Source organism: Echeneis naucrates, chromosome 11, assembly GCF_900963305.1.
Source record: "Echeneis naucrates chromosome 11, fEcheNa1.1, whole genome shotgun sequence".
NCBI lineage: Eukaryota > Metazoa > Chordata > Actinopteri > Carangiformes > Echeneidae > Echeneis > Echeneis naucrates.
In genome coordinates this window covers 13,064,478-13,083,063 of record NC_042521.1, presented here as the reverse complement: position 1 = coordinate 13,083,063, position 18,586 = coordinate 13,064,478, and the positions used below count along the sequence as shown (strand labels likewise).

Sequence of the window (18,586 nt, the reverse complement as noted above, 5' to 3'; positions counted from 1 at the left end):
GTTTGTCTGATTTTGTTTATGCACTCACCAGTGATATTGTGCCTGGCCGTCTGAGGAAACTTCCACTCATCCACTTGTAAAGAGGGGCATTGTTCAGCTGCAGAGACAAGTGGATGGCACGGAGGGTTAAACAATGAGAAAAAAAAAAAAAAAGTCAAAAAAGAACGTGTATAAACAGCAACAACTGTGCAATGTGCTGCAAGTCTTGAGAGAAGAGCTCTCCAAAGTAACCTTTTGGATTTTTTACCAGGCAAAATGGACAGAGTTTGTATGCAAGAACAAGCAGTTCCAAACATACATACATTTGAGAGGAACAGAAATATTGATCTGAAAAGGAAGAGAAAGGGAAGTTGTTGGAAGTGTAAAAGGGTTAAAAAAAAGTGTAAAAACAGAGTGAGATGAAATGTGGGCAAAGCTGTGCAGGGAGGAACAGCCTAGTCTGACAGGTTGTCTAGCACCAAGCTTGTCTGTCGTGGTAGCCTCTCTTTGATGGATATGTTCTCACCCTGTCAGGGGAGGTTACAGAGGAAAGCGTTGCTTGTCAGTGCGTCCTGCCTCACTTCTTGAGGTGTTTGTAGAAAATTGGGGCCAGTACAGTTAGACATGGATCCTGTGAATCACTGTGATCCACAGTTAATTGATCTCTCTGGGGCTAAGGACCACTGCCCCAAGCAAGTTGTTCTATAAGGCCAAGTGCTTCTTTAAAACTTTACTTTGACTGCAGAGAATCTGACGGCAGGTGGTGCCCTGTGTGAACCGAAAGGAAAACCTAATCATTTCCTCTGCTTTCAGTAATATTCTAAATCATTTATGTGAAGGATAGATTTTTAAATTCAACCAGATTTGAAGGCTGCCTCGTGCATGGGAATGTTGAATATTATGTATTGTAATGTATGAATATTAGCCAGCTGAATAAGTAGCCTAGCATTATTTCCCAGAGAAAATGGGCATACATTGCACAAAGCTGCATTTTACTTTTAGAAATAAACATCCATTACATGGGGGACGTGTGTTACTGTTTAGATTAACAATAGCAGATTTGTCTTTGTCCAGACAAGCATTAGATACAATTGTATTTTGTTTTCAATACTCATTGGCTATTCCTCATCTTTAGTGTCTCCTTTAAAATTAATGCATTTCTTTGTGAAGGAGATATAATATGTACACTGAAAGAATAACATAAAAAGAATGTATTCCTACTTTTTAGTTTATGCAGACTTTTGTATTGTATTGAACTGAAAGGTTCATCAAAAGGTTTAAAAGTCAGGTGGAGACATAATTTTCAACCAAGTGGAGGACAAAGCATCCCAAAATGAGAAATATACTTTACTGCAAGACTGAAGATCATTCATTGAACAATATATTGCAAATTGTGAATGCCATCATTATATCTAGTAGCTAATTAAGATGCTTAACTAATGGATAATTATGCAAGAACGAAAAAGCTCAGGCTCAGCCTACAGTATATTCACATCAAGTTCATAGCTATTAAAAGGCAATACAGCCAAAAGGAGAAGATCTCTGCAAACAGTGGTTATGTCTTTGAATCTTCTGGTTTTGTTGATTCCCTGTAATAAAATTGTTGCAGATTTTATTTTTGATGGAGCAGGAGCATGGGGCGTTTGCCTTGAAGCACACCACAGCAGCATCTACGTGTCCAACCCCAATTTATCCAAGCTGGAAGTCACATCAAAATGAGGTGAAAAAGCCTCATTCAACGATTAAAATAATAACATCCAACTGGCTTTAATTAAGAGTTAGGAATTTAATTTCACGGAGGCACGCTCAAGAAAGAATTAAATTGCATTTAGCGCTTCATCACCTATTATCAAGTTCATCACTTGAGACCCTGCAGCTTCTGCGCCGCCTTACTTTGAAAACACAAGCGGAGCACCCCTAAGCCTGTCTCCCCGCACAGCATGTCACTCTTTTACTGCTGTCTAAAGTACAAATTAAAGTGTGGAAACAGAGATATCAAAGAGAGGTGTTATGGGAGGCTGAGGGAATCCTAAGATGAAAAGACATAATTGCATGAATAGAATTTAACTTCTGAACAAAAAGCAGATGCAGTGGAGAGCATGATCATAAGTTTCAACTCTTCTAAGCCCCCTGATACTCACTTTGTCTGATATCCTTTTCTCTCTCATGCAGACACACAGTTCTTTTAACTTTATTGGTCCATCCTGAAACCTTATCTGCTAACTCAGCAAAAAGTGCACTCTGTGCAGCCTTATAAACATTCCCAGGCTTTTAAATCTGAAACACACACACACCAGACATACATATGGACTAAAAGCATCTCCTCATATCCCCCTGCACATCTAAGTCGAGACATGCAAGTTCTACCTTTTGTCACTGCTTACTCTGTTATTGCTTCTGTTTGTTCGTTTGGATATTTCATCACTGCTCCATTTCAGACAGAATCAAAATGAAGGCTTTAATGACAAGTTAACCATAAGAGAAAAGACGGTGAGATGAATACAAGAAAGAAAGAAAAATAAAGATACATGGGACAGAATATCAGAAAGCTTGAAGATAGAATAGGTGGGAGAGATGTCACTTGTAGAAAAGTTGCCCTGAACAATCAGACATGGTGGTGTTAGTAACAGCACATTGTGTTTTATCCAGAGATAAAGAGATGGAGCTCTGAGGGACACCTTGCACCCCAAGTATGCTGTTGCCGTTTCAGGACATGTCAGACACAGCTTGTCTAGCTCATGCTCTACATTGTACAGCTAGGCTCAGCACTCATGTGAGCCCTTCTATGGCACAATTTGGCTCAGGAGCTAGAGCCATGCTCAGACAATGGGAGTTATAAAATACTGAGTTTGACATCAAATTGCAGCTTGCACAACAGAAGTAAATCACAAACATTCTTCTAATTGTAATCAGCACAGCCCACAGTATTTGAGCCGCACCTTATGTGGCCTGTGGTGGAACTGTGAACTTCATAAAAAAAAATTTGCTTTAACACTGATGAAATAAGTGATGCCAATGTTAACATGTCTTATGATCATAAGAGGGCTACTTGATGCAAAATGAACAGTTTGTATTGAAGCCCATGTGAAAGCAATTCTCACTTGACCCGCTTCCCTAATAGATATATGGTCCAGTCATTGGTCCTTATTGCACATCTATTCAGCCACAACACAATGTTACTTTATTTAATCATGGGGCAGGTATGAAAGAATGCAACAGACTGTATCTCTCTCTCTCTCTCACACACACACACACACACACACACACACACACACACACACACACACACACACACACACACCTGCCTGACTTTCAGTATGGAGTACAGAGCAGGTCAGATTCACTCTTTGCACCTCAGCTCCACATTCTCCTCTGGTTAAAAAATAAATAAATAAATAAAAAATAAAAGTTGACAATGGCCAAAAGGGCACTTCACAAACCATTGGATCACATCATAGTGAGTTACCACTTCAGTGCTACAACTATCTGTAACTGTTCCTTACACTTCTATGGATCAATCCTTCCTGAGGAAACGTTTGGAGGGATGTGACTGACACTGACAGCACAAAAAGAGCCCAAAACCAGGAAAACAAACCTGAGAAGAAATGCTGAAGCACATGAAGCCACAAAGGTGACAATAGCAATCTGACAGAGGTGGAAGAGTAACCCAGGGTATAAATATGGCCGACTTAATTACAAACAAGACACAGGTGTTGTGCCTAGGATTGTGTGTATGATTGCCTCTCATCAAGTCTCAATCTGGAAGGGATGTTCTTTACTGTGGATTGACTTAAAAAAAATACTGAAGGAAGGAGTGTAACAATGGCTTTTTTTTTGGGGGGGGGGTTAATTAATAAAGGAGCAAAACGTGTTCATTATATACAGGTGCCGATCAAGGCATGAACTAAATGAAACAAGGGAGTTCGGATATGTAAATGGAATGACATTATATGACAATGATAATCAAGCAGCTGATGACTAACTTGAGAACTTGGGCGAATGAACGGAAGGTTATTTGCCAAATTTCGGGACGTCTGGTCACCCTACCTCCCTAACTAGACTGGTCCTCGGCTGAAGTGGCTGTCGGTCTGGCTCTTCCCTCTTCAGCCGCAGTGTTGTTTTGGTCCGATTGGTCTGGTTATTAAGTTAATGTCAGAATTTTTCTTCTCTTTTCTGATGAAAACATACTGGCGCCACGCGCAGCACAAGCGGCCCTGGTTACCGCGGCAACTCGAGACGCGGGAGGATGAGTGCAGTGCAGCCAAACTTGTTCCGGTCTCCAGCAGCCTCGGCTTCACGTTGGAACTTAGCCTCTGTAGCTTAGCGGCTATGTTCTGACTCCTGAGTTTGTGTTTGTTGTTGCTCCGTCAGGCCTCCTGGGGAAGCTCTCCTCTTCAGAGCTTCCCCAGAACTCCTCTCTCCAAAGTTTATCGAACTTCTGCCCTGATTAAATTTTTTGACTACTTTTATTTGGGGGCCGACCCATGGGTGTGGTCTGGTTGTCGGAGCGAATTTTGTCCAATCGAATTTCTCCCCATAGCTTCAGGGCATAGCATGGGCGGGGCTTGGATTTGAAGCTACGCCTTTCATTCACCCAAGTTTGAAGTTATATATAAAACAAAGAGGAATGTGTTGTTTTGATGAGTACAGTTTTCTCTGCTTGTTGTGGTTACTTTGGTGGATATAGTTTTATCTTATTTTACTGTAAAACGCAATTAAATGGTTATTAGTTCATCACATCACAGAACACACAAACAAATTAACCAAGAAAAGAACATTTTCATGCATGTCTTGACTGGCTGTGGAAAATCGCCTGAGAGAAGGGTCAGAGGAGGGTACCTCTCTGGGGACAAAATATACATGGACCATGACTACCAAAATAAAACAGGACATGGTAACCGACAACAACCCGAATTTTAACTCATGAGTAACAAAAACTTGTTCAATAGATGCTGTGAGATGGATCGAAAAAATGCATGAATGGAATCTGACTGAAGAGCCTGCAAGAAGTTTGCAAAATTTGAGAATGGATCTCACATTTTGGTAGTATGACACTGTCACTTGATTTTTTTCTACACAAAAATAATGCTGAAGAAAAAAGTGCACAGAAAATGCTTGCTCAGGAATTGCAAAGTAAGAAAACTGGAGCAAATCCAATCAAAATGTTTTCAAGTCAAGCTATAGCTTAAAAGCAGGCAATAATAACATTTCAATATGTTAAACTATAACTTTGGTTGTGCTCTTTTTTTCTCTGTTCTGTTCACAAGGAAAATAATGGCAGCCATCATTAATGATTACAAAGCCAAAAGATTTTGAAAATCTTGAGTAGAATGCTTAATTTTAAAAAACTCATTTAAAAAGAAAGTTTGACCTTCCAGCAATTAAACAGTTTGAAAAATGTACACCATAAACAATCTCAAATATCTTTACAACTGAACACCTTTAACAATTTTCTTACTTTCACTGATCTATCCCAGTTTCTCCACCTGTTTCTTTAGGTTTCTCTATCCCCTGTGCTGCATTCACTAACTGACTCGAGTCACATGTATTAGCTCAGTAACATTAGGTGACTGGGGAGAAAGGCTGCTCTGGTGAGGCTTCAAACGTTCAATGAAAATGTGATTTTTGTGTCAAACATCCAGGTTAATCAGAGGGTGTCTGGCTAAAGCTGAGCTCAGCTTGACATGTTCTTTCATTCGACTGACATCTAAAAAAACAGGTTGTAAGCTTCATGACCCGTGTTTGCACGAAGCTATAGCCGAGCTGCAGACAATTTTTAAACATTTATTACCTCTCTTAAAACTGTAAATCAAGTTGAAAGCTGTGTCAAGTTGTTCAAATGTCACGACATTTGCGCTCTTTTAAAAGGTGTACTGTGCTATTTCTACATACGTAGCTGGGGAGGATGAGTGGAATTTTATTGGAATGTTGCAGGCTTGGCCACTTTGGCAGAGGACACATGGCAAAACTTGAACCCCATTTAATCTCAGGCTGTGATCTAAGGAATGCATTTGCTTGTTGACAAGCTAATTAGCACAAAGTATGAGTGTCACTCCAGGATCCCAGTACTAGCTGCCTGTAGCCTTAAAGAGATTGGATGGTCTTGGCTGAGTTCACTTCCTCTTTGATGGGTTGTGTTTGTGTCTTGCCAGAACAGGTAATGATACTTCACTGGCAGTAAAGCAGTATACTGCTGCCTGTGTTCCATCTTGCCAAGGATAAAAAGTCAGGAATATATGCATCTTTAGAAAAGTAAAACGCCACTTTTTTATGTGAGTCACACTTAAATTGGATGGTAAGTAAAGTGCAAATAAAAGGTGTTAGAGGAGGGCAAATATGGATGATTTGATTAAATGTGTAAATGTTCAGAAAGGAAGGAAACTCAAATGTAGCATGCATTTAGGCCCACACATCCAAGGTTTTTCATTATGACAAGTAGTGTATATGTGCCATATCAACCCTATCCTACCTGACCCACTGAAAAATCTTAACTAAAATAAGTCAGATGTGACACCCCAGTGCAAAACGGGGAGTGATATTAAACAAACTGCAGATGGTTTTTGGAATCAATAGATTAAGCGGTGAGCATGCTGTTTTACCCGATGCTTACTGAAACCAGCTGTGAGTTTTAGGCAGGGGGCTTCCATTTGTGAGAAGTGGTCAGAAGTGTCCTCATAATGACAGACTTGCTGGAATGAGCTTTGTAATAAAAGCAGGTATGGTAGTTATTCAGTGTGCTTTACTTCCAAGGTAATCGGACTGGGTTGCTGATAAGCAGAAACTCAGACTCAGTCAAACAGTCTAGAGCTGTTAACAAATGCAACATGAGGGGAAAGACGGACATGATTTGTTGATGAGTCAACATGATGAATCAGAATGGCTTGAGGTTTAAATTGGTGGGGGAAATTACAAACTGAGAAGAACGGGGGATTGAGATGGAATGGAGTGTGTGTCCTCTAAGGCAAGTGAGACAGACAAGGGAGAACATTCCTGGAAGTCTTCCAGAGATAAAATTGCAGAACAGAGTGGAAAAACTTAAAATATAGCACTTAAGAGGGATGAGGTCACTTATTTTCCCCCTTGTAGGCCTCTGGCTTGCGTTCAATGTGCTTTCACAAGCACAGACTGGGCTCATGACAGGAACATTTACAAGCGTTTCACAACAATCAACTTAGACAGGACATGCAGAGGATCTGTGCTCATCTATCTAAATTGGGATTGTGCTATTTTACATAATGTCTGGTGAGATTGTATTTTTATGCACTGTGCAAAAATGAGATGGGACTTTTAAAATACTGACGTTATAGTGTTTGAAAGTTATTGTGCCCTCATTATGCATTTAGAAAGCTGGTCTGATGTTGCTCCCAAGACACTTTTTTTTTTTCTGTAGAATAGAGACATAAGACAGGTTCATTCAGGAAACAGTGTCCTGAAGCAATTACAAGTTAAACTATTTTGCTCAAGTTCATTTCTCATCAATGATGTTCAGGCGTCAGCTTTCATCTTAATCTCCAGACTGGCCTGTTCACACCCTGACAGATCAGCCAGTTGATCTGTCTCAAATACTGCCAATATTAACGTGGCACGCCCATGAAATTAGCTCTTAAAGCTACACAACCTAACTATTTAGTACTAACAAAAGACCAAATGAATGCACTTCATGCTAAGTGATATGGGTTGCTCAAACCCAAAAATATTAGTGGTTTAATCACTCCTCATATCCTCAACTTTATCTACTACAACAATACTACAATCTCACTAAAAAGCTCTCATAAAGACTGTACATTATATTTTCAAGACCAAACACCAGTCAGATGAGAAACAAGCAGCTACATAATTTTCGACAGAAGTTGGTGGAGACCAAAACAGAGCTAAAAGAGGAGTGAATACTGGTGACTAAGAATAGCCTGGCAGCCTAGAACATGATTCATAATATTTATTCTGCTCTGTGTCTGCCAGATTAACAAACAGACAAGTTCTTACTTAGATCTTACAGCCCTGGCAGCCATCTGACCAATCAATTAATCTATTTTTAATAAGTCATCCTGAAGACATCCTTTAATGATTAATAGCACATGTCATTCTTCCTACTTGGAAAAGCCAAGTGTATATGAGGAGAAACAGTGCAAAATAACACAATGTGAAGAGTGCCATTGTCATCATAAAGGAAAAAAAGAAGCATCACTTGACTCTCTTTTCAATGATGTTATTACTACAACAAATCATTGGCATTAGAAAAATGTAAAACTTCATTTAGACCAGACAAAAGGTTTGAGTGAAATAGGGAATACATAAATTCATTGCTAAGGTCTGTGCAAGGTCTGCAGTGCATTAAAAAAATCTATATCAGCAAGACTTTAACTATTTAACTATGGGGACTAGTCTCTTTGGCTGACACACTGTAGAACTGCAGTGCAATCACCCAGCTCGACACTCAACACTAGTTTTACTTAAACCTGCTTTCCTCCTGTAATGTCAGCAAATTACAAGCAAGCATAGATTTGGATGAGTTGGAGAAAAAGCGTGAGTGTGTTTCTGTGGATTTTGTGTGCGGTGCATGCTGTGACAAAGTGCAAAAGCTGCACTTGAAAAAGTACTTCCTTCCAACCACAGGGGGAGAGGACTCAAGGGAGCTGCACGCTGACTCAGTCTCTGAAAACTCTGACTCGGGTCTCCCAAGAGGAACCCCCCCACCCCCACCCCACCGCTCCTTCCTTGACAGAACTCCTTCCAAAAGAAGGAGCTCCGCCTCCCAACTGATATGGAAGAGAAATAAATAAGGACAATAAAACACAAAAGAGGGATGGCTCCTCACATTTCTGTCTCTTGATTTCTTGGGTGTCTCTGTTGGTCTCTCTTGCACACACATACCCACATACAAATCCTCTCACAATGCAATGACAAGCTAACATTTTAACATTCGTTCTTTCTGCATGTATGATTGACGGGTCTTGGAGAAGAAAAGAACCATATGTGGTTAACCCACGTGCGTCTTTGCCACAAGCTAACCACATAGCCACTGATGGCTACCAGCTTCTGCAAATTCAGAAGAGCTGTAATTTAGCTCCATTTCATTGTAATCTTAGGCTTCATCACACTTAGAGGGTACTAACACCCAGACGGACAGATGGACACAACTCCCATCAAATGTGGGATTTCAAGTGTTCATGTATGCAACTAAATCTACAAAATCCAAAAGGTCTCAGTTATACTTCGTGAATTTCATTTGTACTCCGTTTTTTGACTTAACTGTCTTTTCAGGATTTGAAAGAAGTAGTAAGGACCCCTCTGAGACACTAAGCCATTTTTTTTGTGGCATTTGCCATTTAGCATGATTTCTGGTCATAACCTATGAGGCAGGAAGTAGAAATATTTGATTAATTACAAAAGGTTTACACAGTTCCACATGGGAAACTGATTCAATGCTTTTATAACAGCTATTACATTCTTTCTGAAAGAAATACTCCTCATCTTATTTTAAATGTTAAATAAAGCAAATGGAGTAGTGATTATGTGCTATATGAGAATCAATACCACTCCATACTGTAAAGTGTGTGTGCATTAGATACAAGGTTGATGCCAGCCATTAGTTACCTCAGCTTTGCAAAAAGACTGGAAAGAGATTGTTTCCTGAGTGGCTGACTAAGCCAGCGTTTCACCCTGCCTGCAGTCTTTTCACGAAGCTAAAATAACCAGTTGCTGGCTTAAAATAAAATGACAGATATGACAGATATGAAAGCATTATCTATCTTCATACAGCCCACAATGACCAGGTATTCCATTTTGGTTAAGCAAAATCTCTTGTTCATTCTAAATTCAACAAATAGAGCATGCAGAGCCACCACTGGATGTCAAAACTGCAGCAGGGGAAGGAATTACATACCTTGCTCTGAAACATGCGTGTCACATGATCCCAAGCTGAGGGCCAGCAGAGTCAGAATGGAGCAGAGAAGCCACATGGTTTCACTCCTCCGTAAACGCCTCACCTCAGCCACCAGCTGATGAACAGAGAAAGGGAAAGTCAAAAAAGTCAAATCCTCCCTGCATTGTGTCAGCACACCACCCAGTCCTCCAACAGCTGCACATTATGCTTGACTCCTAAATAGACATTGATGTATATTTATGAGTCAGTCAAATCTGATGTGTAAATTATGTGGTATGATGCAGACTTTGTTAGTGGCATATGAATTAACCAGAATGTCCCTCATTAAGGAGTGTAACTCTAAAAACTCTGATCATAGTCATTATCCTGTCCATCTGGTTGGCCTTTGACTGGGCAGCTGTGACACACACACACACACACACACACACACACACACAAGCAATCACACATATACATGTAAATATGCGGTGTACAGTGTCCTTAAATCCATACAAACAGGCGTCATACTGAAAATCCATTCTAGAAGTCAAAAAGAAGCACCTTCTATTGTGAAGAAATGCTGACTGGATGTGTAAGACAACAAAGCAACATGCACTCATAAAAGTAAAATGATTCAAATTGCAGGCTAGTTGGTCCAGAGTCAAACAGACAGTGGGGCCAAAACACACAAACACATCTGGAGACTATTCCAACAGAACTATAGTTGTGTCGCACCAGATGTTTCCACGTGGCCCAAAAACAAGAGCGAGCATGTGCATGCACACACACATGCACGGATTAAAATGTATGCCACATCTAAATAATCATTATAGTCCATCTCCACAGCCCCATTTCCTTACTACAACTCCTTATTCAAAAAAAAAAAAAAAAAAAAGGCATAGACACATACATAGACGCACATAAACACACACACATAAACGCACCGCCCACATGGACTTGTACAAACACATCCTATCTGACCTGGACCATGCCCTCAGCATGTGTGAGGACCCCATAACTCTGCAGTATTTACAGGTACACCAGGGGCCCTCGAGGGAGACGGGAGAGCAGACTGTGTCTCTGTGCACACTGTCCACCAGGAGAAATGACCCCCCCTCCCCACACACACACACTTACAAACAAACAACGAGGCGCTCTTTCCCGGCTGAGGACACATTGTGAATACAATGTAGCCCAATCTGACTGTTTGCAGTATGCTGCTAATAGACAATGTGGCGAAGGACATTGTTTTAAATTATGGTATGAAATAACAAGGTCAGCATCCCATCCTGCACATTGTGAATTATGCATAAACATTACATTTTCTCATTCATGTGTTTTTTTTTTTTTTTATGTTATGACATATTTTGTCTGCACAATTGTTCAGAATATGGACCCTTTTCAGTTTCAAGAGGCAACAACCTGAATAACAAGCCAGAATAGTTTTTGAGAAAAGTTTTCCTTTGCAGTTTGATATGCAGAGAGTCGATCAAAGCCTGAAATGTCTTCCTGCCATTATTAAATTCTTCATGCCACATGATCCCAATAATAAGAAAGTTCATATAATACATAATACTCAGTTCATCACAGTCCACAGAACACAAGCTGGAGGAGAAGTTACAGCTCATTTCCATTATTATCTTGCCATAATCCAAAATGATTTAATAGGCTCCCTAATATGTGTATATGTCTTGGATTTTTCTTTTTCACCCTCTCTCTTGCTCTCTCTCTTTCTGCATTCCATCTGCAGCTTCACAGCCACCCAGCTCTCTACAGCAGATAAAGGCGAGGCAGCGCAGGGTTAGGCCACCGATGTTGACCAATGGGCTGGCTGTAAGCCCGGTAAGCATGTTGGTCGGGTCACTGAGTGCGAAGCCAATACAGGAAGGAAACTAAAGACAGATCTGAACGTCTACCAACACAATAAGCCTGAAGACACGCATTGGCGGACAGAACTGGCGACTAACAAGGACAGTTATAAGACAGCAGTCAAAACATTGTGCCTGACTGCTCAGCAGCTCCAGGACTCATTTCTGGTCCAGAACCATTTTCTATTAGCATTACGGTTATCAGTTTCATTATTTTTCATGGCTTGAACACGTTGACAAAAGTGGCACTGGTACTGTCCTATATAACAATGGAGGGAATTGGCGCTCAGTGCTTAGCATTTTTTACTGTCACACATTTCATCATCATTGCCATTGCTTACAGAACAACAGCTCCAACAAAAGCCCGTTTAGAAAAACACACTCTGACATTCTGAGTAAAATAACACGTGTCCTCTCTATGGTTTGACAAGAGAACTGCTTACTAGCTACACAGCCGCAGATGATTGAATAACAGTGAACCCGTGGACCAGGGTTTACAGCACTTTGTGTCTGTTTAAATGAGAGAACCTCACATAAATGTGTGGACCATGTAATCTTTGAGGGTTCACTGGTTCTCCAGCTGTCGCTCCCTGTGTGCTGCAGCAAGAAGATTGTCAGTAAGCTTGCACAGAGGGGATCTGTTTGCATCATATCTCACATTTACCAACACACGCCATCAACTTGATTGGAATGCAGACACACAAAATTTGAATAATAAGAGCATGAATACATACTCACATGTTCATGCATAAATGTGTGCTCATAGGATGGCAGACATATCAGTGTGGTCAGAGCAGAGGTATTCATGCACATAGGCACACATACAATGGCCCAAGTCATTTCTACATATCACACTACACACAGAACCAGGTTTGGTTGCTAATGGCTTTACAGAACTGTACTTCGTGGTTCCTTGAGCTATATGGAAACATTGGTAACACTGACAATGCTTACATGCTAACGTCTGCTCAAACTTTTTCAGCAGTCTGTCCAAAAAAGACATTTCACTTAACCATAAATGTGAACTTTCAGCCTCTGGTGACCGAATGTCTGTTAAATCTCATGAAAATCCAACCAGTTGCTGTTAAGACATTTCAGTTTGTATCAAGTTAGTGGGCCAACTGGCTGACTGACAGACAGACCAACAGAGAGAATGACATCAGTCATATCCTGGCATGTTTTCCTGGAGCTGTATTTGCCAGATACTGTTGGAAGTTTTTGACTGCCAGAAGCTTCCATTTACAGTAACTCTGACTTGTCATCATGAATGCAGCAATATGTCTACTCTTGCTCTCTGAGACCTTGTGCTTCAGGCTAGTTAATCTGGAGAATGCTATGTAAGCATGTTAAAAAGCAGGACCAGGAGTGTATCAAAGTCACTGAAGATACAAAGAAGCTTTGAGAAGACAATCCAGATATCCACTGACCAGGAGCAATAGATACTTGCAGTCTGGTGAAGGTAATATCCAAAGGTGTATGATACGAAAGAGCAACTGAACTGAATTACTACTTGTCTTTCATTCTGGGTAGTGTTCAATTCCTTGAGTTGGGAATAAGAAACAGACACAGCAAGAGATTGTGAAGAAAAAGGCCAACAACAGAAGACAACCCACTTTTGGTTCACTTATGTAAAGTAATGTGGTGGAGTGTGTTCCACTCTGATGACGTGAGCTGGTTGGCCCATGGCACTAGCAACAAATCATCCTTCATCAGACTGATACTTCTTCACTTCTGACATCAAGAGTCAGGCCCATAGCACAGGCCAAAGCTGGAAGTGTTATATGAAACACATAGAGCCAGCAGCTACACTCTGTATGTGGAACCTACAGTCGGTGACGTGAGCAACAATTGTTGTAAAGGGCACACATTTGCATCATTGGCAGGGGTAGGAGCTGAAGCTGGAACTGCAGGATGGGGTGGTGGGGTGTTCCTGGAGATGTAAAAGTTTTCCAAGCTTTTTAATGTGGGAGCTTAAATCATACTGTAGTTTCAATGGCCCTCTGTTGTTTCTGTCAGTTGAGCTGATCAGCTTTATTTGCTAAAGAAGCAGAAAAAAATTGAGCTGTTCCAGCTTTTGCAGGGGAGACTGACTCACCAAAACCTTTCATGAAGCCCTCTGGGTGATTGTTTGGGGTTGCGCAGACAGGATGCAAAAACCAGCAAACATGCTGTCTGAATAATGAGGAGAGCAGATGCGTCTCTGGCATGCAGCCTTCCTCCTCAGCACTTTCTTTTTTTACCCAGGTAGAGGAAAGAAGTTTTGGGGATTTTTGCATGCTGATCTCAGATCAGTGCAGTGCTCAGACGTTGCTTTGCTTGGGTGATATCTATGTCCCTGCTCCGAATGAAGGGAAAAAGAAAGCTTTTCCATGCCCCAAGGGCTGAATGCAAGCCACAAAGACTTACACTAACAATGTAGTCCTATTGTGTGTTGTATTAAGGCCGAGCCTTAGATGTTACAGAAAAATCAGCATCACTTTTGCCAGTGGTAATACCAAATAATGGTGGTTTTAAAGTTTTAGCAATAAAGTCCAATAAAGAAATACTGCTAAGCTGCCATATGCCCTGGCTACTCAGCAGATACTGTACGACTTTAATGATCTCCATTGGGAGAAAGTGAGTTTACAATACTAATATCTTATATTACGTTATATCTTAAAACCATAGAGCTCTAGACATTGCAACAGTGATAACCTCAACCGGACAGATTGTCTATTGTGCTCAACAGCGAATTTACAACAAAATCATCTAGTGTAATATACCCCTGTTGTATCCCTATGAGATATGTTGTATTAAGCAGCCTGTGCAAAAAGTTTCACCATAAAGTTTCCCTGCAGTCACTTTACAAACTGCAGCCTTCCAAGTTCCTCTTTTTTCCCACAGCGTATCCATCTCAAGCATTGCTCACACGCCCATAAAAGTCTAGAAAAGTCATACCTTCAACTACTGATCAATCCACAGATTTGTGACCACATTAATCCATAAACAAATGCATGCGTGTATCCAAGGACAAGAGTGGAAATCTTGCGAGACCTTGCAAATGCAGACAAAGGTAATCCAGTGTGGGTTTGTCTTCCTCGCTGCTTTTTAATTTATTTATTTCTTGAGGCTTCCTCCACGGAGAAAAGAGAGAAGAAAAAAGTTCCTTCAAGACTGTCTGTTTCCAACTTTTCCCCTCCCCTCTCTGTTCCTCTCTCTCTCCCCCTGCTACACGATATAAATCCCAAACCCCCCCCCCCCTCCTCCCTGTTCCTCACCTCTCTTTGCTTTCTCTTAAGTATGCCTCTCGGTCTCTCTTTGCTTTTTTTCTCTCTCTCTCTACAACCCCGCAACCTCCCCCACCCTTCCTCCCCATCCTCCTCCTCCTCTCCTTCCGAACGTTCCTCAGGGAGATCCCTCAGTGAAACGTGTAGTGACATCACCTTGTCCACAGTGCTGGAAAATGAGCCCAGGGCATATCTTTAATCTCTCTACCAAGATTTTCCAGGCCTTTACCCTCTACTTCCCACCATCAACCCCCCACTCCCAGCCCCCACCCACCGTTTGATTCATGGCTAACTAGAGGGGAAGGAAGATTTTTCTTCGATGTGGCTGGTTGAGGCCACAGTATGAAGACAAGAAATACGAATTTCTGTGGCTTAGAAGGTGCATTATTGCGAAGAATTCATTCTATTAACATTAATGAACTTACTAATCATACTTTGATAGATGGCCAGATCCAAAGCGTATATATTATTCTATCACTGGGTTTTATTGCATCTGATCCATAAAGTGGCCTCGGTTGCAGCCCCTGACCATTCGGAAACACCTGTCTTAATACCCACATAAATTCTCTCTTTATTGTCAGTAAGTAAATGGTTCAGGAGGTGAATAAATATCACTTTGGTTTGATGTATGTGTGACTCCATCGCCGCTATGGCTGGATGGGTGCTGAAGAGTGCTCTCGACTTCAATGTATTTATTTCTGTCCTCTGTTGAGAGGTCAGTCGCTCTACCAAGCTGTTATCTTTCACCTTTTCATTATCCAAAACCTCCGGTAAAAAAAAAAAAACAAAAAACAGGACAGTCGCTTTTATAGTTGAGTATAAAAAGAACAACACATTTATGCATCATTGATTACTTTTGCAGCTGTCTAGTCTAACTGCTACCGCTGAACTACCCATTGCCCTGGATGTGACCTATTTGAACTAACAGCAGTTGGTGGGAAAAGGGTCAAAAAGCCACTGTGTGTGTTCTTGCGTTGGACTAACAAAATTGCATGGAATGAAAGTGTTCTGATTACTTTGCTTTAAAATTTAGCAACTGCTGAATTCTAATGGTTGCAATGACACAGAAAAGTTTGATCAAGTTGTTATTGTTTGCTTCATATTTTGTTTTCACAATGGTTCACAACAGTTCAGGGAGAAAAATCAACTACTGCTTCTGTTCCCATACGTCTCCTGGAACTAGATACTGTAACTGACTGATGTGACGGAGGTGTGATTGATTGCTTACCCTTGGCAGTCATAAATTTGTTTCATCAATCCAAATTGAACATTAAGTTTATATTTTTGGTGGGGTGTGCTTCAACATTTTAGTAAGCAGGCTCTCCGACTGCTCGATGTGTTGGCGCACACATTCATAGTTACAAGATGATCTTCGCGCCTGACTTTTCGTGTTATGACACCATGCCACCATTGCTACAGAATTTGACTCAGACATTCACATCCCTGACAGAATAAACAACGGTAGCCAATCCATTACATCACATTACATCAGCAGTATTATTCTTCACATATATTTGCTGAAAGGGGAAATAGCTTCAGAAACCTTCTTCCCATCTTTCCAAAACTGAGGGTTTTAGTCAGAAACCAAATGGCGACCACCTGGGTAGAAAAATAAAACAAACATTGAAGTAAATGCCAAAAACTGCAATTCCCTGAATTGAATCCAAAAGTAAATAAATCCCATCGACTATATATAAAAATGGAAGTAGACTCCAGGTCTAAAAAGTGAAACCAATAGTGAAGAGCTTTCAACCTGTATTTTATCAAATGACTGTGAGCAGATGACTTCACAGGTTGCAAGAAGTCTGATAGTATTGAAATCTATGAGAAAATGTCTCTGGTTTTCACTTGATTTATGACCTCAGGAAACATTTTCGAAAGAATTTATGGTCCAATTGCTAGTTTCTAAGGCTCTTTGATGCGCCATGTTGATATTTGAAATTATGGCCTACTTTAGAAGAAAATAGAAAAAGCAGGGTGAGTTTGAGGCACTGCAACTTCCTCATGATAAGGATAGAATATAGAGCAGGTTAGACGCCTTACTCCTCTTTAGATTCACCTTCTTTTCCAAATATGGTTTTAAAAAATCAAAGTGGCAACGGCCAAATTGCAAACTCAAAGCTGCAGAACAGCAGGTCACAAACCAATGGGTAACATCACAGTGAGCTGCCACTTGATCACGCCCCAGAGATTATGCAAATTTGCATTAGAAATAAATATGTTTACTGCTGTCTTTGTGGCAGCTGTACACATGGGGGATTTTGCAGCCTGCATTGAAGTCTAAGCTCCACATCTGCTGTCCTTCTTATTCAGAAACCTATAGGTGATGTCATGGAGGCTTCATCATCCGTCTACAGTCCATGGATTTTATACACTTTTTCCATAGCAACTCGTGTTCATTTTTCCTCCAGTGCCATCATTGGGGCTGTATTTAAACTCTTCAAACACTTCCAGAGCTGTACATTAATATGTAAACATCATTAAAGTCTAGATATCTTAGTGTAAGCACCAGATACTTCATTTATTCAGTAAGTGCAAGGAGATCTTGTAAAGTGGAGGGCTGAAAGTGGACATTAAATGCTTGCTAGACATGTTAGGGTGTTACAGGAATATGGAGAGGAGATGCTCTCAGAAGACCTTCCTCAGGACAGAGAGAGCCAACATGAGTGGCCCATCAACAGGGACAGCTGGACTGCAACTGTCTGCGCAGATGATATTTCTTGGAGGAATGCAGCTCAACATTATATCTCTAAATCTGGACATCAGTATGGTTTCAATTTGAACACATTAGTATGCTGACTTTGGCATTTAGCTCAGAGCACTGTGTGGTCTAAGCTAAATGTGTCAATGGGGCTAGCATGGCTATAGAATCCTAATCCTGTTTCTGAATTTGTGAACCCTTTAATTTAAAAATACTCAATCAATGTTTTCAAAAAGTTGAAATCCTTCACTAAAAAGGGTGAGATGGTAAATCAGACCAATCAAATCAACCCCAATGGTTTTCAAGGCAAAATGTATCAATGCTAATCGTTTTTGGCATGTATGCATCATCCCTATGCAGGTATGGAATATGAAAATGTATTGCTGAATAAGGGATGGCTGTCAGAAGCACAGATAAATCTCTCTGCCAAAAGTTCTTCTTTTTGCTTTTTTTGAGACTTTCCAATGCCAATGCAGATTGTAATTATTAAACCATTCCCCCAAAGGTGCTGCAACTGTTGTGTGTGTGTGTGTGTGTGTGTGTGTGTGTGTGAGAGAGAGAGAGAGAGAAAGGATTGACAAGAAAGATGCAATTATTTTCAGGGTCTCTCTATTATACATGAAAGGATGCTGTTTCAGAGGCCTCCCGAGAGCTACATATGGGTAACAGATTTGTCTTCTCCAGTTCTTCACAGCTCTTCTATGCACAGAAGGAAATCAGGCCATGCAGCAGCGTGTGACTACAATTTCAATGAGAATTGATGTAAATGCTCCAGTTCAACTGCATATGAGCCATTGATATCATTGCCTGGTGGGACTAAACTGTGATGACAACCCCGAGAGACACAATCATAAATGCTTCATCATAAAAAGGGGGGGGGACAAAAAAACAATAAAACAAAATAAAAGAT

At 40.7% G+C, this 18,586-nt stretch overlaps 1 protein-coding gene across 6 annotated transcripts in view; it reads right to left on the bottom strand.

Annotated features, from left to right (window-relative positions):
• Nucleotides 1–14,905, bottom strand: part of col16a1 (collagen, type XVI, alpha 1) — a 55,927-nt gene extending 41,022 nt beyond the window's left edge. For 5 of the 6 annotated variants that reach the window (XM_029513505.1, XM_029513509.1, XM_029513507.1 and 2 more), the window contains exons 1-3: nucleotides 14,647–14,905; nucleotides 9,863–9,977; nucleotides 29–97 (exon numbers count right to left, since the gene is read on the bottom strand). In XM_029513505.1, coding sequence (XP_029369365.1) covers nucleotides 29–97; nucleotides 9,863–9,938 — 145 coding nt within the window. In that variant the 5' untranslated portion in view covers nucleotides 9,939–9,977; nucleotides 14,647–14,905. The remainder of the gene's footprint in view (nucleotides 1–28; nucleotides 98–9,862; nucleotides 9,978–14,646) is intronic. The other variant, XM_029513506.1, reaches the window with a different exon arrangement.
• Nucleotides 14,906–18,586: the final 3,681 nt, after the last annotated feature.